At 38.0% G+C, this 17,747-nt stretch overlaps 2 protein-coding genes across 5 annotated transcripts; both read right to left on the bottom strand.

The window, feature by feature from the left end:
• Positions 1-213: 213 nt before the first annotated feature.
• cyb561a3a (cytochrome b561 family, member A3a) lies at positions 214-5,167 on the bottom strand. 3 transcript variants are annotated; one of them, XM_077522933.1, is made up of 7 exons: positions 4,824-5,167; positions 4,542-4,678; positions 3,859-4,063; positions 1,759-1,967; positions 816-970; positions 565-733; positions 214-471 (listed from the first exon to the last, which is right to left on the bottom strand). In XM_077522933.1, exons 3-7 carry the CDS (start codon positions 4,043-4,045, stop codon positions 445-447), a joined length of 747 nt encoding a protein of 248 aa, XP_077379059.1. In that variant the 5' UTR covers positions 4,046-4,063; positions 4,542-4,678; positions 4,824-5,167; the 3' UTR covers positions 214-444. The 3 variants fall into 3 exon arrangements, with proteins under 3 accessions (XP_077379059.1, XP_077379056.1, XP_077379058.1); XM_077522930.1 differs by having other exon boundaries at positions 4,564-4,678; XM_077522932.1 differs by having other exon boundaries at positions 4,434-4,678; positions 4,824-5,166.
• A 1,645-nt stretch (positions 5,168-6,812) lies between these two features.
• hdr (hematopoietic death receptor) lies at positions 6,813-15,586 on the bottom strand. 2 transcript variants are annotated; one of them, XM_077520716.1, is made up of 10 exons: positions 15,441-15,586; positions 14,015-14,165; positions 13,712-13,840; positions 13,468-13,579; positions 12,331-12,422; positions 12,086-12,178; positions 11,957-11,985; positions 11,616-11,852; positions 9,870-9,906; positions 6,813-8,654 (listed from the first exon to the last, which is right to left on the bottom strand). In XM_077520716.1, exons 1-10 carry the CDS (start codon positions 15,456-15,458, stop codon positions 8,359-8,361), a joined length of 1,194 nt encoding a protein of 397 aa, XP_077376842.1. In that variant the 5' UTR covers positions 15,459-15,586; the 3' UTR covers positions 6,813-8,358. The 2 variants fall into 2 exon arrangements, with proteins under 2 accessions (XP_077376842.1, XP_077376843.1); XM_077520717.1 differs by having other exon boundaries at positions 12,086-12,175.
• Between the last annotated feature and the right edge of the window lie 2,161 nt (positions 15,587-17,747).

Here is a 17,747-nt window from a genome sequence, read left to right as displayed (position 1 = left end):
TGAGGTATGACGAACCCTTCACCGTGAAGCGTTTAATTGAACAAAATTATACTTTGCTGCCACCTTGTGTGAGGCGAGGGTAATTAATACTACTGTAATAAAATGCAAAACCCCACTAATACAAAATGTGTAATTTGGGGTTTTCAGGGAAAACCAAATACAGTTTAGAGATAATGAGCCTCACTGTTACATAAAGTAAACAAAGGCACAAACTTGAAAGAATAAAGATAAGCTTTATTAATCACATAATAGGGATAATCCATAAATGATGCACACTCTCATTATCATTTAAATATACAAATTGTTTACGTCTGGGGGGGAAAAAAAGCAATGTGTGTTTTTTGTATATTCAAGAACAGAAACCTGCTGATTTAAAATGTCATCTTCTTTGGTTTCATTAAATTCTCCAATCTGGCTTTGACAACGAAAGACAAAAAACTTCCATTATTGATTTTCTTCTTGAAGCAATGGCTGTGGAGATATGGTAGAACATGTTTCACTGATACTAATCAAACACATTTTATTTTAAACAGTCTGCCACTTGTGTGATGATGTAGAGCTCACCGTGTAGGTCACATCTACAGGCTGGCTTTCTGGCCTCTGCCACTCACGAGTGGACAAAATCTTGAGGACAACTAAGCCAAAAGCTACAATCAAGACTCCTAATGAATTTCCCAGCAAGGCCTCGGCGGGAAGTTGAGAATACGGCTGAGACCCATTGGTACTTCCTTTCCTATTAAAGGGGTTGCAAATTATAATCATTATCTCTCAAGGAAATCATTAGGGCAAAAAAAATAAGGAAAAAAAGTACTTACAGGACAAAGAAGAGTTTTTCGTTAATTCCCGAGATACAAGCCGCAATGCCAAGTGTCATTAAACCCCCTCCCATCCAGACATGTTGAGGTTTCAGGAGTGCGCGCAATGAAGCGGGGGACCAGGGCAGGAGGAAGACCGCCATTCCTGCAGCCCACTGGAATGACAAATTGATTAAAAAAAAAAAAAAAAGGAGGGGGGGTAATAAACATTCACATATAGCATTAAGAAAGGAACATAATGTCACAGTTCCATAAAGAGTAGGGATGTAACGATATCCAAACATCACAATATGAAGGTCACGATATGATAATTATCACGATATTGTGGGGGCGTTGGCGATATTTAAAAAACATCACAATATTGAAAAAAAAAAAAAAAAAAGGTGCTCATACTAAAAAAAAAAGCACAATATTGTGCTTTTGTGCATAACAGCAATTCATATAAACCACCTACAATCTCTCATAACAATATTGAGGCACTTACTTGCTAATGCAAGCACACATTGATCGCTTCACAAGCAAATTAGGTTTCCCTTCATCTGACAATTAGCATAGATTTTAAACATTGAAGGCCAAAACATGCCTAATGAAAATTAAATTGCACTAATAAAAGGAACACATCTGTTAAAAAAAAAAAAAGTCAGATTGATTTGCATTTGTGCAGTTCTAGCACCCTCTAGTGTTTTATTAGTTAAATATTGTGAACATGACGACGATGATATTGTGGCAGTTTTAATATCAAGATATCACGATATTGCCCTTATCGTTACATCCCTAATAAAGAGCACACAATGTTTTCTTCTTTCTCAAGTAGACCAAAAAAAATACATTTGTAGACAGTCTATTCATTGGGCAGCAATGATATTTAGACTTCAGTCATTTTTAATCTGAAAGATACATTCAACAAAAAGTATACATCATGATTCTGTACATGAAGTTGTACCTGTGTGGCAAAGAGAACTGCAGTGATGAGTCCAACCCAGCTGTGCAGGGAGTATAAATTGGGGATGTTTGCGGCATTGTGATTGTCAAAAACAGCACAAAGTCCAACAACTGAAAGTATCAGCGCCAGGAGCATGAGTGCAGCGTGCAGCAGCTTCCACGGAAGTTTGTTCTCTCCCCAAGTCAGAGGCACTCGATACAACACAGCTCCTGCAGGGAACAGCAATTTATGTTGCCTTACACGTCGATTGTCTGCCATTATTGCAAGCGCAGCTTCAAAAGCACATAAATGATAATATTCTTGAATGAAGGTTGTTCTCAGAAATGATGGTCTGCCCCAGGCTGCATATGGTTTGACAGTCATTTTTTCCCCCCTATATCAATCACCATATTTGACTTGTTTCCAATACTGCATAGATAATGCAGAGATAAAATAAGCAACCTCACTGAGATGTGTGCTGTTGTTTGTGAGTGAAAGTATTTTGAGCAACTAATAATAGTCGCTGCAACTACTTCCGGTTCGTGACACCGCCATGTAAACAGGACCCCTTTATATCCTTAAAGGGATACTTCACTTATTTAGCCCTTTATAGCAATAAAAAGTTAATATTTTGTCTATAATTAATTTGATACTTTCATTATTTTTCACATACAATTTGTACCTTTTAGAACACGTTTTGCAACTTGCTGTCGACTGAAAATGACATCACAATGTCTCAGGTAACCAATCACAGATCAGCTTGTGAATGTCAAATGATCAAACCTAGAAAACAGGTGAGCTGTGATTGATTACCGGAGCCCTTGTGATGTCATTTTCAGTCAACAGCAAGTTGCAAAATGTGTTTTTAAAGGTACTAATTGTACATGGAAAACAATGAAAATAAATTTATTATAGGCAAAATATTAATGTTTGACTGGCAAAAATGGCTAAATAAGTAAACTATCCCTTTAAAATGCATCACTTTCAAAAACAGTTGTGACAAACTATAGGTGCGGGTCGATTACCGGTTTGATGGCATACCGTGCTTAAAAAAAAATAAAAAAAATCAAGATTTCAATCACTGCTAAAACTGTCACCCATATTGAGCTTTTCTTTTTCTAGGGGACTTCTAAGCAGGGCAACAATATCATTGATATCATTCATCACAGAATTGAGTAGACAAACTACTTTTTTTTTCCAAGTTAATGAGAGGGCGGACACTTTTTTTCTTCGACTCTACAACTCAAGCGTGCCAATGATGCTAGTAAATCGACAAGCGATTGATTTTTATTCACACTTCTATGAGGTTCTTTGGGTATGACAGTCCGAATCTTGATATGATTATTTTAATAATAATAGATCCATCCATCCATCCATCCATCCATCTGAACCGCTTGTTCCTCACAAGGGTCGCAGGGGGTGCTGGAGCCTATCTCAGCTGGCTATGGGCTGCAGGCGGGATACACCCTTAACTGGTTGCCAGCAGGGCATAATAATAATAATAATAATAATAATGTTTATCACCAGGGGTAGCACTTTATGAAGGAATAAACTCTATTTAGTAACATTACGCTTATCTGCCTGTTTACCAAAAAGAATTATAAACACAACAGTTATGTTTTAAATCACATTTTCCTATGTATGGGAAAAAAAAATAAAAAATAAAAAATAAATAAATAAATAAAGCTTTTTTTTTTTTTTTTACAATTTGGGAGGTCCGGGGGGGATGGTGTACCCACAATTTGCCTCACGCAGCGCAACACATCTCCTTCGCATAGCGTTATCAGTTGTCACATTCATCCGCGGCCATCCTCATGTTGCAGCGTGATAATGCACAGCCCCCATGCTGCAAAGATCCTTATACTAGTCCTGGAAGCTGAAAACAGCCCAGTTCTTGTAGGGCCCAAGCATATTCACTAGACGTGCCACCCATTGAGCAAGCATGTTGAGGATGCCCTGGACAGGCGTGAATGCATGACAAATGAAGGATACTGATACATGCCTTTATGAGATGTGTCAGATTTGATTACATCATCTGTCTGAGTGAAGATGAGAGTTGAGAAGTAGAAATGACACACTAATTTGCCCTCAGTTTGTCAAGCAGGAAAAAAATATACTTACCGTTGCCATAGAGTACCAGCATACCAGTTACCATCAGGACCGGATGCCAGTTGAACTGAAGGGAAGTGCCATCCCAGGCAAAACCGCCACGCCAGTGGCTGTTCCACAAACAGACGCACACCACGCAGGCCAGACCCAAGCCCAAGCACAGAAAGTACCATATGTAGAAGCAGGTAATGGACATCATCCTGGAGACACTTGAACACTGAGACAAAACAGGAATATAATTGTGAATATTTCGCCACAGACACGCTGCACAATCTAATAGATTAGTTGCAGAGACCAACTCTTCGGGTTATGGCTTGAAGTCTAACTACTAAACGTTTGTCCATATTATTTAACAAACAGTTAAAAGAGTTATTCAAATAGGATTACAATGACAGAAACTAATATCATGAGTGACTCATTTTAACATTCTAACGTTTAACAAATTAAGTCGTTAAATGTGAGCATCAACAAATAAAAAAAAGGGAAACTTGTAGTCAAGATCAATTATGACGTTCAACTTCCTTTACTTTTGACTATTATTTAACAATTGCTATTTGATGGACGTTTAATTTATGAATGAGTCTTACCTTGTCAATAGCAGCTTTGAAACAGTGATCAAACCAACTGGTGTGCACAACTTAACAAATGAACCATTTCCTGAACTCATGATCTCTGGTTAACGTTTCACCATCCACCTGTTATGTAGTTTGCTCTCACTTCGTGTTTTCTGTGTAGTGCAGTTCCAATTTCACGCTCGGCGGTATTGAAGTGGGAAAAAAAATCAGAGGTAAGTGAAGAGTCTGTGGATAAAGCGCCAACCTGATGCATCTACCTAAATAATACAACACAAAAGGGGCATGGGGGCATACAAAGGAGTTTTGTAAAAACAAACTTGCCAAATAGGACATTTCAAAACCATATAATATATGTCGTATGCCAAATTGAACTGCAATGTGCTACTGCTACAAATTATTTACCTTCGTCAGTCGCAGACCGTGGGCAGTATCCTTTCTCTTTGTAATGTGGAAAGTAACGGAAAACGTTCCAAGTCGATTGTCAGCAAAATCGCACATAAATTACTAATATCCAAGTGTTGTGTACTCCTTAAAGAAAAATGTATATACCATTAAACTCTAACTCTAATAGAAGAAACTTAAAGCTGCCTTGAAAAACGCCTTGACGGCTGTATTTACAACACAGGAAAACAAAGTTGTCACTTCCTCATCGGTCGCGCAAAGAATTTTGGGAATAATTCTTATCAGTTTATGTCACCTGGTCCGAGGGCGCTACCTGGTGGTCTGTAGATACGGGAAGAGTTTTAACTGCAAAAAAAAAAAAAAAAAAAAAGTCAGGTAACAAAAGTAGCGTTGAGTCGTTACCGAATTTGACAAATCTTGTTACATGTCGAAGTGACCTTCTGAAATGAACTTGTTTTATTTTCCAAGGTGTTCCATTCTTCTTCCTTTTGTCTTCAATGTATCCTTTATTTTTCTTCCTCTTTCTTTCTTTCTTTCTTTCTTTAACCGGTGTCGAGGTGAGAGCACGTACTTATGAATGTCCGTGGGTGGGAGACAGCGGAGGAACCCGACGCTTATTGTCCAAAAAACGACGATCAATCGGCAACAAAACGTACCGTTATGTGGTTTCGGGGAGTGTTTCTCAACCCTGGTCCTATCGGGTCCTTTAGGGTAAGACTAACCTACGCAAACGAGAAAAAGATGTTTCACAAATAAAAAGGCTGGGAGAGAAAGCTGACATCGATAGCAAAATAATAAAAAAAAAAATGTAATTGCAAAAAAAAATTGTGTACTTTTAAGAGGTCAAGATTTTATCCTATCGGTGTGGGGTTTTTTTTTCCTCTACAGTTTAAAGGGAAGTCAACTCAAAAATATTATTTACAATATGTTCCATACACCTTCACATGGCATTGTGATTAATATTGCGTTTGTGGAACAGGGAATATGAAGCAATTATTCAACTGCACATACTCGCACGCACAAGTTTCCTTTATGCGGAACTTTGGTCCCTCTCCAAGGACCAGTTTGCCCCGTGACCTTACCTGGGCTGGTAGCTCAAGGAGGAAACATACCCTACCGTCCATAATAATACTGACACATGTCAGAGAGTAAAGCAGCAGCAATGTCAGTTGGAGTCTCTGCGTCAACCAATGAGTGAATAACTAACTTTGAAAATTTTGCACACATAAGATCGATCTGGTGGACAGCAATAGGTCCTCTTCTTGGTTTTGCCATATAAGGAAAGCACATTAAATTCCATCAACGTGATGCAAGAGCAAAACCAGCTAAACTAGAAAATATGACGACATACTGTAACTGAAGTTTGTTCAGTCTGTGTATGCATTCCCTTTGCTTTTGGAGTGAGTGATGAGTGAATTGATTTGTATGTTGTTAAGAGTGTGATATGGCCTAATTTGAACAAACTGACCGACAAAAGTTTTTTTTTTTTTGTTTTTTTTAAAATCAGGTTTGACTTGAAACTTCCCTGCATAATTCCCCCCTCCTTTTTTTTTTTTTTTTGGAGTGGCAAGAGCTCCTCTCCTCCACCCTTTAACACTGGCGTAAACATAACACTTTCATCAAGGGAAATGCCTAAAGACTCGTCAAACCACTAACACACGAGGCCTGGCTGGGAGTGATGCATGGGTACATTAACAGGACACATGCCCAACCCTGGTTGAGTCATGCGTCCAAAGGTGCGATCTTATTTAAGCCACATGCCAGTTAATGAATGTTCACAGTTCACAGTATGTCAGCATCAGTTTGTAAACTATAGGGGGGGAAAGCAACAATTGCAATAGTCAAAGTTCAGCTATCCACATGACAATATACTGTATGTTGAGTTAGAGTAAAGCTCTCTAAGTTGTCGCATTTATGGGTAAGCCTTGAGCAAGTCTTTGTAACAAGAACGAAAGGGGGAGAAAAAAAAAAAACAGTTCATAGCACAAATGTATGAAATATTTTTTATTGTACAGCAATAGCTCCAAGACAGACGCCAGGAGAGTTACAAATATGGAATACTGTATCTACAATCTAATGTTGACAAATATCAATTTCAAATCTATTTCACAATGACTGCAACATTGATAGCCCAGAGTTTGCACAATCATATCACTGGCTTAATTAACAACTTGTAATGTGTTCAAACCGCACAGATACATGTAGATAGCAGCATCGTATAATCTCACATTTTAACCTTAAAACTGACAGCCCCTCCCCACCCATGAAAAATAAAATAAACATCTCAAACATGAAGCATGTTAAAGGCATCAACACTGTCATTAAAGGGATACTTGACTCATTGAGCCATTTTCAACAGCAAGATAAAATTTTGTCCAGAATTAATTTGACAATTTCATTAGTTTACATGTACAATACAATTAAAAAGTCATTTTTCCACTTGTTGTCGACTGACGATGACCTCGCCTGCAAAGTGGGTAACGACCAGTCATGGCTCAGTTTGCTAATCAAACCAAGAAAACAGGTCGTTACCTACTTCCTCAGCACAGGTGATGTCATCTTCAGCAAGTGGCAAAATGTGTTTTTAAAAGGTACTAATTGTTCATGAAAAATAATGACATCACATTGTAAGACAAAATATCTTATTGCTGAAAATTAAGAGCCAAGTATCCCTTTTAATGTGCCCTCAACCAAGTGACATGACACGGCTTCACACTAGCATTCAACGTGTCCATTGAGAAAACTTCCCTCCTTCATTAGTTTAGTAATATTTATATGAGCTTCAAACACAAAATAAGTTAAAATCAGAAACATTGTTTGCAGTGACGAGCAACCCAAATTGCCAACGGGATTCCATTTAGACCATTTCACTAAAAATGATTTCATAAATGGATACATTTAGGGTGGCTGGAGTAACGGACAGCCATAATGCAGTTCATTACATCAACTATGGCAATCACGAACAGTCACAAAAGCCACATTTTTACAGGCGACAAATGAGCATATCTGAATTTTTCGCAAGTAAAGCGCGAGTTAAGACACAAGTGCTGCAAAACTGCCAAAAACACGAGCAAGCATGTAAATCGTCTTACTCTTTGGCATTAAATGTTCTCATCCAGTAAGAACTCAACAAACCCCGACAGTGTTCACACGTTCATCCAACAAAATCATTCCTGAGGCATCTGAAGGAACACGGTCAGTCATGTCACAGACACTACAGCGAACATAACACTTTAACAAAACGCTTGCGATAGTTAATTGACATGCTTTCAACACACATTTGAATTCAAGTTGCAGCTGAAATGCATCCCGGCCCCCCGCAAGCATATTTGTTCTATTGCTCAGTGTGATTAAATCACCAAAGACCCCTTGCACTTCCAGTCAACACTGCGCAGTATAAATACCTGTACATATCTGCAAAGGTTCAGAAGACATAACCACTCCTGTCACAATCCCGCAGAGTGTACAAAAACTATACGCCATCTGTGGTGATCTAACAAGTATGCAGAGTAACCACAAACATTCTGCAAATAAGTTAGATTGACTTCTCTAAAACATAGTGACCATTTTCCAGCGCTTTCTCCTTGATCATCTCAGCCGTACGTCTTTGATCAAACTTCAGTAAAGCTTTCAGCAGGTCATTTAAGCTGGCGTCTTTGCCCTCCTTCTCAAACCAAATGTTGAGCAATTCGTGAATCCTGTCCTCATATTGAAGTTGGTCCTTGCTTTTGATCACATTGCTGGTCAGGTCAAGGTGACGGAAGAATCTCTTGTAGTAGTCGATGTCAACATCCTCAAAATACTGGAAACACCTCCTGAGAGACTCTTCACCTGCGAACAAAGTACAATGCTTCCAGTTCAGGTATCGTGTCATTCGCTCCACAAGTTGCTTACTTTATTATTCTGAAAACTAACACTTGGGTGTACATTTGCATTAAGTTTGGGAAGAAAGTGATGAAATACTTTTTCTTTAATATGAATTAAGAATTGGTAGGATTTAACAAATAAATCAACTTGATAAAAGAGCATTATTGAGAATAAACGGATAAAAAGCACTCATGAGTTGCTGGGATTATAACAGCCATGATAAAAATTAAGAGACCACCCTTGTTTCATGTTCATTTTACATGCATAGTACAACTAAAGGTACATTTGTTTGGACCAACTTATAAATAACAAAAACAGTTCATAAGAGTTGAATTTAAGAGCTATTCAAGATATTTTCCCAAAGGTTTTCTACTTTTCTTGATAACCAAGTAAATCACTTGACAATTTTTAAAATACATAACTATGGCAAAAAAAAAAATATAAAAAATGCTTTTTTGTTGTTGACTTGATACACGTTTGTTGCACCAGACATTAACATGAACAAGAAATCCTAATTATTTCCATGGCTGTATGTAAAGTATCCTGTACCGTTACACTTCAAGATTCTATTAGCAACATCCGTTTTAGAGAATCACAACCAAATTCGATGACCTGCTAATGGTTTGGCAGCTCTCAAGAGTAAAGTACAGTTTCGGAGCACAGTCAGTTGCATCTAATTGCTATTGGAGTTGATGAAAAATATAATGAAAGGAATGCTCACTGTATAGCTACGCTCAAATGCTAAGACCGAATGATAGATGGCAATATGGAAATAACTTTTCCAACACCGTTCATGTGGGATTTCATTTGGTTTTCTTTGAGTGAGAAGCTGGTCCTGGGTCAGGCTCCATATGGCAAGTGTCATTAGATAACTAGATTAGTCATTTCTTGCCAAGAGTGGTCATTTCTTGCCAAATACGGCATGAAATAAATAAAAATATATATCCCCCCCCCCCCCCCCCCCCCAACTGAAGCCGTGACCAATAATGATATTCATATGGTATATTCTGTTCTGCATTTAATTTGTGTTGCTAAAAAAATAAATAAATAAATAAAAAATGCATTTAATTTAGATAAGATGACTGGATCTGTGCCAGGTTAGGCCCGTACGACAAATCAAGTCAAACTACAGCATTTAGTAGCCTTACTTACGAGTAACACAAATTAGTTAAGACTTACCATTTACAGGAATCAGATCTGGAAAAGGCTCCTCCTCCTAAATGTGATGACATATAAGGCATTGAATTTCCAAATCATATATACAGTACACACACGTACGCACACGCCCACACAGACAGTCCATTAATGTTTGCCAAGCAGGTTGAAAGAGAAATGTTTACTGCGGTGATTGAAACACTCTTTCGTTGTCATTTGACTCATCAGTTTCCCGGCAACACTAATAACACAATTACAGACGAAATGTGTAAACAACAATGAAGGTTAAAGAGAAAACATCTGCAGCACTCAATAAGCCATGGACGTTCGTCAACGACAAGAGAAGACTATATTGACTTGTAAATACAATAGTTTAGTATCCCTCGTGTATTACCTAGGGTGGTGAAAAAAAAAAAAAAAAAAATTCATTTTCTTCATGTGACCAAAGCATTTGAGACATCACATCCATGATAAGTTATCAATAAAACACTTATCAGAGGCCACATCAAATGGCAAATCTTTTATCTGACACAAAATTATTCAATCAAATTTCCCACTGTGATATAATGACCTCATTTACGCAAGAAAAATACCACAAGGAGCAACAACAAAAAAAGCAAACTTTGCCTCAGAAGATGAATTATAAGATGAATGTGAGATTCAAAGTTGAAGCTAATTTCATCTCAAGAGATTAAACTTCAAAAACATTTAATGGGTTCAAATCTCAGATGATGGCCTTGCCCGTTATTGGAATTGACTTCCCGTTGATATTTTAACAGTTCCTGAAAATTTCAGGTTCATATCTTTTTCCTAAGGCACTGGTCGAAAGATGCAAGTACAAAAACGTTAGACCCCTTTTTCCTAAAACGAGGGATTTTAACCTTCCAACAGTAAAATTGCTGTAACTGTCAATTTTTTTATTTTTTAGGTACTTCCATTTATTATATATCATTTTAAAGGGAATTAAGTGCAGAATTCGATTATATCAATATCTCAATTTTGATTTCTTTTTTTGGCACATGCCAAAATTAAAAAGGCTAATTTAACTAAACATTGGAGGACTAATGGACAAGTCAGTTTGCCAATGACAAATTACACGCACTTTGACATCACAGTAATTCTCTGGCACATCACCAAAAAAAAAAAAAAAAAAAAAAAAAAAATGTGGAGGGGGGAATCAATATGTGAGGATTATATTAAAAACATTTGACAGTTTTCAATCTTTTGTGCCATTCGAGATAACTACATTTTGAACATTACAATATGTTTGTATAGAAAAAGAGTATTCATGACCGAACTGTCCCAATGAAATCCCTTTTCACATATCTTTTGCCACATTTTGAGTCCAGCTAAAAGACAAATTCCCTTTGAACTGAGGCTGTTACCAGTGTATGAATAATCTTGGCTGTGTATCGATAACATGACTGCTCTTTATCATTGCTCAATGGAAACTAAAGTTTTAGGTTTTCACATTTTACGGTGGACTGAACCTTTCACCAGGGTCGACTGGGATAGGCTTCAGCACACCCACAGCCCTAATGAGAAGAAGAGGTAGAGGAAATGGATAGGATATACGGTTTCACATTACTTCAATGTCAAGCACTTCAAATGAAAGAAAAGTTAGCTTTTTAAAACGCAACATTAAAATGAAACTAAGATTTCACAGAATCCTGAGAAAAAAAAAAGGTGGAAGAACAAGGCGGCTCACAGAGTTGAGAGGCAGCGAGAGACTGCAAGAAGCACAAATGAAGCCGAGTTTGCTGCGCTCACCCTCAAATCGGACGGACTGGCGACCAGACAGACTCGATGGGCAGAGGCGGGGAAGGCAGGGGGCAGGCTGGTTAGATTTTGCTGGGAGTTACTGGCCGAGCTGTTGCGGCTTTCACACAGCGCTTGACACTCATCCTCCACAGCGGCTGAGCTTTGAACCCTCACCCGTGGTTGAGAAAAGATCAGACTGGAGCATCCCGGCCTTTGGGTTTGTTCGTTTTTCCCGTCCTGCATGTGCTGCCGTAGGTTAAGAACACGTTTAAAGTAAGTTGTGTAAAATTATCTTGAAGCGTTCCTCCTCAACTCAATTATTCTCCAAGTAATGCCGACATGAAACTCACCTCAGCTTTCAGCTCGCTTCCTACAATGTCTAAAAAGGAGATTCAAGCACCAAGATTAATTGTCTAAAATCAGAACAATATTTGGAAACCAAGACAAGAATTGTACAAGTTTTGTTTGGTTGCACCTACCTGTTGCCACTTTTGTCTTGCACCAGTAAATCAGCCCAATCATCAACACTAAGGCAACGAGCACAGGTACGACAATAATCACACCGTTTGCTGCTTTGAGGGAAGGTAAGAGAACCACATAAACACCATTATGATACCCATTTGAACATATATTAAGTCATCTTAATACGCGTATCATGCTAACAAAATAATGACAACACGGAAACAGATCTGTAGAATGCAAACTATATTAGTTTTCACTATACCTGAGCTTGAGTCAGGTTGCATTGGGATTTTCTTGCATTCCGTGTTTGAGGTAGCGGTGCAGTTCCGAACAACCTTTTCATCTTTCTCACACCTAATTTAAAAGGCAGGCAAAAAACACTGGAGTTGAAGCAAAGACACATGACTGATCTGTCATGAACAGTGTTGGGCAAGTTACTTTCAAAATGTAACATGTTCCATATTACTAATTACTTGCATTTGAAAGTAGTAAGTTTCTTTCCAATATTAACATTTCTGTAGAGTAATGAGTTACTCATATTTAAGTTACTTTTTTAAGTTTTTTTTTTTTTTTTAAATCAGGGTTTACTTTATTTAATCATGAGCTTTTTAAGATGTTTAAAAGCAATTTATTATTTGTTTTGTTATACTTTGTATTTTGAATGTTTGGGGTTTTATTTCATAACACCGTGACAGAGTGGTGTCACAATGACTTCTCAGCCTTCTTCTGAGCTGACTATCGTGTTAATATAACACGATGCTGTTCTCAAATGAGGACCAGTATCCAGGGCATCACTCTGTGATACGTTGTTTTAATGCAACAGTAAGCAACTCTGCTCACAGATCATTTCTTTACATTGAATAATGATGTTTGAAAGTATGTCACACAGAAGTGACGTCATCTAGCAGCAGCCAATAGAAAAGCACCTTCTGATGACGTTGATCCCATGGTGTTTTTTAAATATTGCGCACAAGTAATACGCTTGTTTTTTTTTGTTTTTTTTTTTAAACTAATACCGAAACTAACAAACTAAACTAAAACTAATCGTTTTTTAAAGAACTAAACTAATTAAAACTAACAGAACCACCCTGAAAACTAATAAAAACTAACTCAAATAAAAAATTCCAAAACTATAATAACCCTATTGCCATATTACAAATAAATTGGTTTATATACTGTAGCATTTTTCTAAATATGCAAAAGCACAAATAAATTATTTGTACAATTTTTAGGGCTAAACACAATTTCTCTTCATAACATTATGTGGCCCTTGCGTCCTTCTGATTTTCTGTATGTGGCCCTCAAATGAAAAAGTTTGGACACCCCTGCTCTAACGTGTTACTTTTGAAACATGTTACCCCCAACACTGGTCATGAATGAAGAAAACGCACGCTATCACCTTGAACATTTTTTGCACATCTCGCATGCTTGTTCAGGTGCGCAGAATCCTCCTCCTTTGCACCGACATTCTCGGTTTTGTGTGATGTTACAAGGCCGGACAATCTCCTGGTCTACAACAAAACAAAAAAGGGGAAAGGCCTTGGATTATGGAATGTATCCTCACACCAGTTGGAAAATCTTGAATGTCATCTTTCCCAGTCATTCCTTTAAAAAAAAAATGCAAGTTCACTAAGCTAAAGTACCTGCCCGACACGTGGTGCACGCGATGCATTGCTTGAAGTGATTGGCATGTTCAGTGTATGTTTCAGCTTCGCATTCATCACACTGCCCAGTTTCACCCGACGCGGCGCAGGCTGACTTCAAACTGGTACCTGAAACAAGCACAAGGCAGTCAACATTTAACTGAGCATCTAAGTCAATTTGTCCCTTGAGCAAACGCTTTACCATTCATTGTGCTTTATGTGAGGGACTTCTTATTTGTGCGTGTCACAAAAAAACGCAACGGTGTCAATGGGCTAACACGTTTGAGCTTGCATTTGCCTTACCAGCTGGGCAGTTTAAGCAGCAGATGTTGCCGTTCCGGTACTGTCCATCTCTGCAGATGGCTTCCCGCCGGGTCCTGATGCTTTGCAAGTCGAGGCCAGCCCGAGGAAATGCGCCAGTGGGTACAAAAGACCAAACCAAAACAAAAATGACCTATGGTGGGGTAGAGAGTACCTGTTTAGCCAATCAAATTGGTATGGTTACATCCCTGTAATGATCAGGATTCATTCAGTGTCTAATATATAAATTACAATTACAACCACAGAGTGATGACTGATAGTATCAACATTTCTGGTATAAAAACAAATCAACTAGCTGTTCTGTTTCTGAGGCAGGCTGGTGGCAGCTGACAGACGAGACTTTTTGGACTGGTCACCAGTATATCACAGGGCACGTAAATATATACACACACAAACAAATACACTTGTGAGCAATTTAGAGTCGATTTGTAAGCATTTGACTTGCCTCAATTTGTTTTTCTAATTTTATCACCACAAACTACCTCAGCTCAATAATAACATGCCACGAGTTACTCTGTGATTCCCACTGCGAGATATGTGATATAACAAACAGCCAGCTTTCAAAATATGAACTTCTAAGGTGAAACATTTTAGAATGACTATAATTTCAGCATTGTACTACATCTATAAAACAAAAGACACAAATGGTCATTTGTTATGTTTATAATGACGGGATTTTAGATGCACCTGCCATTACTTAAATTCTCAAATCTCGTCACCCTCTAACGCCCACAAATACTGTAATTGGAAATTTGACCAAAAATGTCAGTGCTTTGTCAAAACTGATCATTTTCTTTTCCTAGTTACAGTACATATGCCTGAGATCAAAATTAGAAATCACTTCCGCTACACGCGTGTTGTGGCATTCTCAAACTTCACAACAACTTCTTCACAACAACTTCTTATAAAACTTTAAGAATCGCCGGGTATGATGTCACTCACTCACTCACTCACTTACTCACTCACTTACTCACTCACTTACTCACTCACTCACTCCCCACTCACTCACAATTTTCAAAGTTAGTTTTGAAAAGGGGTTGTCTTTAGAGGAAATTAATTGACCAACCAGCGTGGAATTTCGCAAGTCTTCACCGGGAGATTTTGGCACGCAGGCGTGAACAAACTCACTGGAAACTACCAGACAAAATGTTGTTGTACTGGAGGAGGGACCTACCGGTATAATGTGGCCTTACTGCTTATCCACGAGGTCTCAAATGTCACAACTGCAGGTTACGTTAAACCAAAAATTAAAACCCCGTATTTATTCCCTTCATTCATAAGAGAGTACACGGTGACGGTTTACGATATAATACAGTATGCCTTTTCGACGCGCGTGAGGAAAGCTTCATAATACTGTACACTAAAATTGGCACTGTGCTCCTCAAAAGAAAGTGCGAATGAAACTTACAAACGTGGGTCTGTTCATTCTTCGGTGAATGTACTTGTAGTCCAGCAGACGCGGAGCCACATATTCTTCCTCGAAAAAGTTTTTCGAGACTGACAAGGAAATTCTCAGGTGGGGCTAATGAATTGCTTCAGCTTCATGACGTAAGGGACAAGGGCGGGGCAAAATAGTGGACTGTAATACAAACAAGGGCGGGTCAAAAGTGAACAATTAAATACCAGTAATTGTATTGTAACAAAAAATAAAATCAATTACTGCCACTTTTATTTACTTATTTAATTTTTTTTTTAGGATAAACTTTAGCTCGTTTTTATGACAGCTTTTCTCAGTCCTATCATTGTTCGTCTGCGAAAGCCATGCATGTTCTTTCTTATAACCCTTAAACATCTCTCAAAAGTAAATATATCTGCCAGTGAACAATGAACGGCAAGTCTTTGCGCCATTCATGTTGTCAAAAAACTGTACATTGGAGCAGGGGTCACCCACTGCTTGTCTTCTGATAAATGCAAAGGTCTTTTTATTGTGCTTTTTCTTTCTGTAGTCAACCCACACATACCGTTATGCACCCGCAGATGCGCGTACACCCAGATTAAAATCAATCAATAAATAAATAAATAAATAAATACTAAAAAAAAATAATCAATTTTTATATTCTTTATTTCCCCACGTTTTTTCCCCTGATTCTTTTTCCACATTCCCTCCCTTCATTTTTTTCATGTAAAATATATATTGAACGTTTTTTTAAGAATTTCGTGGGTTTGTAACAATAATAAAAATATTTGTAAAAAAAATAATATATAAAATATATAATAATAATAATAATAATAATAATAATAATAATAATAATAATAATAATAATAATAATAATAATTACCCAGGGCGGCACGGTAGTCGAGTGGTTAGCACGTCCGCTTCCCAGTTCTGAGGTCTCCGGTTCGAGTCCAGGCTCGGACCCTCCTGGGTGGAGTTTGCATGTTCTCCCCGTGCCTGCGTGGGTCTTCTCCGGGTACTCCGGTCTCCTCCCACATTCCAAAGACATGCATGGCAGGTTAATTGGGCGCTCCGAATTGTCCCTAGGTGTGCTTGTGAGTGTGGATGATTGTTCGTCTCTGTGTGCCCTGCGATTGGTTGGCAACCAGTCCAGGGTGTCCCCTGCCTACTGCCCAGAGCCAGCTGAGATAGGCGCCAGCAGCCCCCGTGACCCTTGTGAGGAATAAGCGGTCAAGAAAATGGATGGATGGATAATTACCCAATGTAGTTCAAGAATGAGAATAACATTCTTTTTTTGTCATGTACACAAAATTTGACCTCAGAATTTAACCCATCACAGCAAGCACACAGGGGAGCAGTTTGGGATATCGGTATATTACTCAAGGACAAAAAGGGTGAACCTCAACCAGTCAACCAGTAGTGTCAAAGACTAGTACTCGAGGGCCTGAGCCCTGCATGTTTTCGAGGTTTCATCAGAATGCTCTGCAGATTTGGATTTATGGAAATAAATTAACTTTTCCATTTTTTTTTTGTAAAGGGTCTGTATCGAATATATATATATATATATATATATATATATATATATATATATATATATATATATATATATATATATATATATATATATATATATATATATATATATATGTATAGACATAAATCAAAAATGAACATAGTCATAGCATTTTACATATTCAGAAATTCCCATGCCTCAGATGACATTTCGCTGGCATTGAGATGAAACCTCCTGTCACGATTAAATTTTGTATGTTTGAGGATTGCGTCCGATGTCAACGGCACACTTACATTTACGTTAAAAGAAGGGAAAGTTTCATCCAGACCCAGAATTTCTCATGCAGCCAAGGGACAAAATTCATAAATTTTAAATGCCAGTGGCCCAGTACGAATTTGAAGGTGTCAAAAGAAATCCAGACAAATTTTCAGCCATTTCGCCTTTTCCTCCGCAACCATTACTTTTGCCCTTTGTGCAACACCCCCAGTCTACTTGTGCATAAAGAGGACTGTAACCGAAGAAAAACAGGAAGATGATTTTGAAGTTGTATCTGTACAACTGATGCTGACCTTGGTGCAACAGATAAGCACAATGTGGTGAAATTCATCTGAATGGAAAATGGGCCTGAACCCTTTCAGCTGTGTCTCTTGCCTTATCACTGAAAACCTCCTGTTCCAATTGCATGTATGATTAAAGGTGCAGAAAGAAAATATGCAGACTGTGATAAAGAGGGAAAAGAGAAATATTGAAGTGCAATGTGGATTAAGAGTTTAATAAACTGCAGACTTCTGGTATCTATGTGAACC

Source organism: Festucalex cinctus, chromosome 5 (genome assembly GCF_051991245.1).
Source record: "Festucalex cinctus isolate MCC-2025b chromosome 5, RoL_Fcin_1.0, whole genome shotgun sequence".
NCBI classification, from domain to species: Eukaryota; Metazoa; Chordata; class Actinopteri; order Syngnathiformes; family Syngnathidae; genus Festucalex; species Festucalex cinctus.
The sequence above is the reverse complement of the archived record's forward strand: the minus strand, read 5'-3'. Positions and strand labels throughout refer to the sequence as shown.

Bases quoted from the DNA above. Each gene is read 5' to 3' on its own strand.
- cyb561a3a (XM_077522930.1), bottom strand. From the start codon at position 4,674: ATGCATCAGGTTGGCGCTTTATCCACAGACTCTTCACTTACCTCTGAT. The intron at 1,968-3,858 runs GTAAGTATATTT...TGTTCCCTGCAG, and splicing joins GCTGGTACTCTATGGCAACG to GAGCTGTGTTGTATCGAGTG. The intron at 472-564 runs GTGAGCTCTACA...ATATCTCCACAG, and splicing joins CTGTAGATGTGACCTACACG to CCATTGCTTCAAGAAGAAAA.
- hdr (XM_077520716.1), bottom strand. The intron at 13,841-14,014 runs GTAAGGCAAATG...TGCTTGTTTCAG, and splicing joins CTGCTTAAACTGCCCAGCTG to GTACCAGTTTGAAGTCAGCC. The intron at 9,907-11,615 runs GTGAGCGCAGCA...CATCACATTTAG, and splicing joins CCAGTCCGTCCGATTTGAGG to GAGGAGGAGCCTTTTCCAGA.